The 3,449-nt window shown below is 32.9% G+C and overlaps 1 protein-coding gene across 7 annotated transcripts in view; it reads left to right on the top strand.

The window, feature by feature from the left end:
- LOC108694178 (homeotic protein female sterile-like) overlaps nt 1–3,449 on the top strand; it is a 35,073-nt gene that overhangs the window by 16,357 nt on the left and 15,267 nt on the right. For all 7 annotated transcript variants that reach the window (XM_018203543.1, XM_018203514.1, XM_018203535.1 and 4 more), the window contains 6 exons: nt 123–218; nt 319–420; nt 1,502–1,647; nt 1,725–1,881; nt 2,142–2,712; nt 3,063–3,221. In XM_018203543.1, the coding sequence (XP_018059032.1) occupies nt 123–218; nt 319–420; nt 1,502–1,647; nt 1,725–1,881; nt 2,142–2,712; nt 3,063–3,221 (1,231 nt within the window). The remainder of the gene's footprint in view (nt 1–122; nt 219–318; nt 421–1,501; nt 1,648–1,724; nt 1,882–2,141; nt 2,713–3,062; nt 3,222–3,449) is intronic.

The following is a 3,449-nucleotide window of genomic DNA, read 5'->3' as shown; positions in this document are numbered from 1 at the left end:
TATATTTATATATTTAAAAAATAAAAAATTGTGATAATTATTTATCTTCCATAAAAAAACTTTACTTTGAAATTAAATAAATTACAATTTGTTTTTTATATGTTTTTTTTCTTACTTTTTAGCCTCCGCATGCTGGTGTCAAAGGAAAAGAAAAATTGTCTGAAGCCCTAAAATCTTGCAATGACATTTTGAAAGAACTTTTCGCTAAAAAACATTCGGTAATTGTGATGTTCATATATAGAAAATTAATTATTACAAATAGTGTATTACTCTGAAATATGTAATTTAATCTTTTTTTTTTTTTCTAATAATATGCAGCCCTATGCTTGGCCTTTTTACAAACCTGTTGATGCAGAACTTCTAGGCCTTCATGACTATCATGAAATTATCAAGAAACCTATGGATCTTGGTACTGTAAAGGTATATATATTTTTGATTGTATTAATCACAGATATTCTACAGAAACGAGTTAAACTTATAAAATTTTTCTAAAAAACTATGAGAATAAAATTTGATTATCACAAAATTTACATTATTATATTTTCTATTAGGTGTGCAACCTTGCTTCCGCCGTTTTTTTTTTCGAAATTCGAGGCTTTATTGTAAAAAACTGGTTATACATTTATGATTCAAAGTATTGTCCATCGCTGGCCACTACTTTCTCCCATCTTTCGGGTAGCGTACGAATCCCGCGTCGAAAAAACTGGTCATCTTTTGAGGCTATCCACGAATCGATCCAATTTTTTACTTCTTCATAAGACCGGAAGTGCTGGTCAGTCAGGCCGTGTGCCATTGATCGAAACAAGTGATAGTCAGAGGGAGCAACGTCTGGAGAATACGGCGGGTGGGGTAGGACTTCCCATTTCAACGTTTCCAAGTATGTCTTGACCACTTTCGCAACATGGGGTCGAGCATTGTCATGCTGCAAAATCACTTTATCGTGTCTCTCGTTATATTGCGGCCGTTTGTCTTTCAATGCTCGGCTCAAACGCATCAATTGCGTTTGATACCGATCGCCTGTGATTGTTTCAGTCGGTTTTAACAGTTCATAATACACTACGCCGAGCTGGTCCCACCAAATACAGAGCATGACCTTGGACGTCAAAATCACCGTTCTTGAAGCGTTGAAACCACTCATGACACGTTCTTTCACTAATAGTGGCCATAAATATTTGAGAGCATTCGATGAGCCTCAGCCGCAGATTTCTTCATATTGAAGCAAAAAATTAAAATCTCCCGCAAATGACGAGAATTTGGCTCGTAAACTGACATTTTCAATTGAGAATAACTTTATGATGCAGACACAAATCGACTAATGTTTCTATGGGGTTATGTTGACAGATGCCCAAGTTTATTGTATGACGTCTATAATCTATTTATTTCGACCACCACTTACCGCTAAAGCAATCTATAGGAAAACGACGGAAGCAAAGTTGTACACCTAATATAATATAATTAGATGATTTATATATTTTAATATGAAACATTAACTTTTTTATAGTCGAAAATGGATAATCGTCAATATAAAACTGCACACGAATTTGCGAGTGACGTACGACTTATATTTACGAATTGTTACAAATATAATCCTCCCGATCATGATGTTGTTTCAATGGCTAGAAAACTTCAAGATATATTTGAGATGAGGTTGGTAGTTAAAATTGTCTACAACATGAAATTTAAATACACGATAGAATTATTTAATTATGTAATTGATTCATTAGGTATGCTAAAGTTCCTGATGAACCGATGGGTAGTAGTATGGGAACTATGAAAGGAAGCAGTAGCGGTAGTGGTAGCAGTTCTGGAGGGGATAGTTCTTCCGATAGTGAAGATTCAGTTGAAGAACGTACTCAAAAATTACTTGAATTACAACAAGAGGTATAATATATATTTTCACGGGTACTTTTTATACAGAAACTATTCATTTTGCGGGTTATGTTTCTACTCTTCGCCCTGATAAAGTGAATTGCAATGCTTACGAAATGTTGGCATTCTAATGATGGATGTTGACACGGAAATAACCTACGAAGTGCATAGTTTCTATATAAGTACAATATATGTTTTTTTTTCGAAATAAAATAAAATTACTTTATAGGCAAATGTAGATCAAAATATAATTTATATTACTTTATTTATAGCTGAAAGCTATGCAGGAGCAAATGAGGAAATTAGTAGAGGAGAGCGGTAAAAAGAAAAATAAAAAGAAAAAGCCAGACAAGCCAAAATCAAAGCCAATGAGCAATAAGAATAGCAGCCTTGTTGCCAGTCATACTGGTGCCATGAAAGAACTTATGAAACCAAGCGGTGGCATTCCCAACGTATCCGATAGTGTCGGTGCTAGTATAGCCAGTGTTGCAATGGGTGCAGGCGACTTAAAAATGCCTGGTGGCATAGCTAGCGATCTTCACCATCAAACTACAACAGTAGGACCTAATAAGACCCATACTGCAGGAAGTTTAGGACATCATTTGCCAACAGCAGCAAATGCTAAGCCAAAAGGTAAAGGCCGGGGGCCTGGAAAAGCTGCTACAACTGCAAATACTGCAACCAAGAGGCCGAAGGCTAATAGCAGATCTACTGGGAACAAGAAGAAAAATACTGGCAATCAACCACCTCCGATTTCGTTTGATTCGGAAGATGAAGATAGTGCTAAACCAATGTCTTATGATGAAAAGAGGCAGCTCAGCTTGGATATTAATAAGCTACCAGGTAAAATATGTTAGATTAAAATTCTAATTATATTAATAAAAAGATTACATAGCACGAGAAATAATGTTTAATATGAAAAATACATACAAAAATTTTTCAAGGAGTATTAGTGGATGGTCAGTTATAATATAAAACCATTACTGTCTAAATGTGTTTAAAATTATGTTAAAATTATTATTGTTATATTGTTATATTATGATATTGTATTTCATTTTTATTTCTCTGCTATTTATATAATTCTGTTCTATGAAATATATACTATAAATTATTTTGCTTATTCAAAAATATAATAATGAAGAAAGAAATCAACCATAAATATCACTTTTTATTCATTTATTTTATTTTTTTAGGTGATAAATTAGGTCGTGTGGTACACATAATTCAGTCTCGGGAACCTTCACTGAGGGATTCAAATCCAGATGAAATCGAAATCGATTTTGAGACATTGAAGCCATCAACGCTTAGAGAACTGGAAAGCTATGTTGCATCATGCCTCAGAAAAAAGCCACGTAAGCTTTACTATAAATTTAACTTTAGTTTGAGTTTGTCAAATAATTTATGTTATTTTTCAATGGCAGTGTATATAACTGTATATGCATTATATATAATACATTAGTATACACATTATATTTCAATTGTAATATTATTCAGTTATATTAAAATTATAATAAAAAATATAAGTATATAAAACAGAGTTGATAAAAAAATGTTTCTAACATGTTTTAAAAATGTTTTTT

This window comes from Atta colombica, unplaced genomic scaffold (assembly GCF_001594045.1).
Source record: "Atta colombica isolate Treedump-2 unplaced genomic scaffold, Acol1.0 scaffold1, whole genome shotgun sequence".
Taxonomy (NCBI): Eukaryota; Metazoa; Arthropoda; class Insecta; order Hymenoptera; family Formicidae; genus Atta; species Atta colombica.
This window is presented reverse-complemented; position numbering and strand designations above follow the sequence as displayed.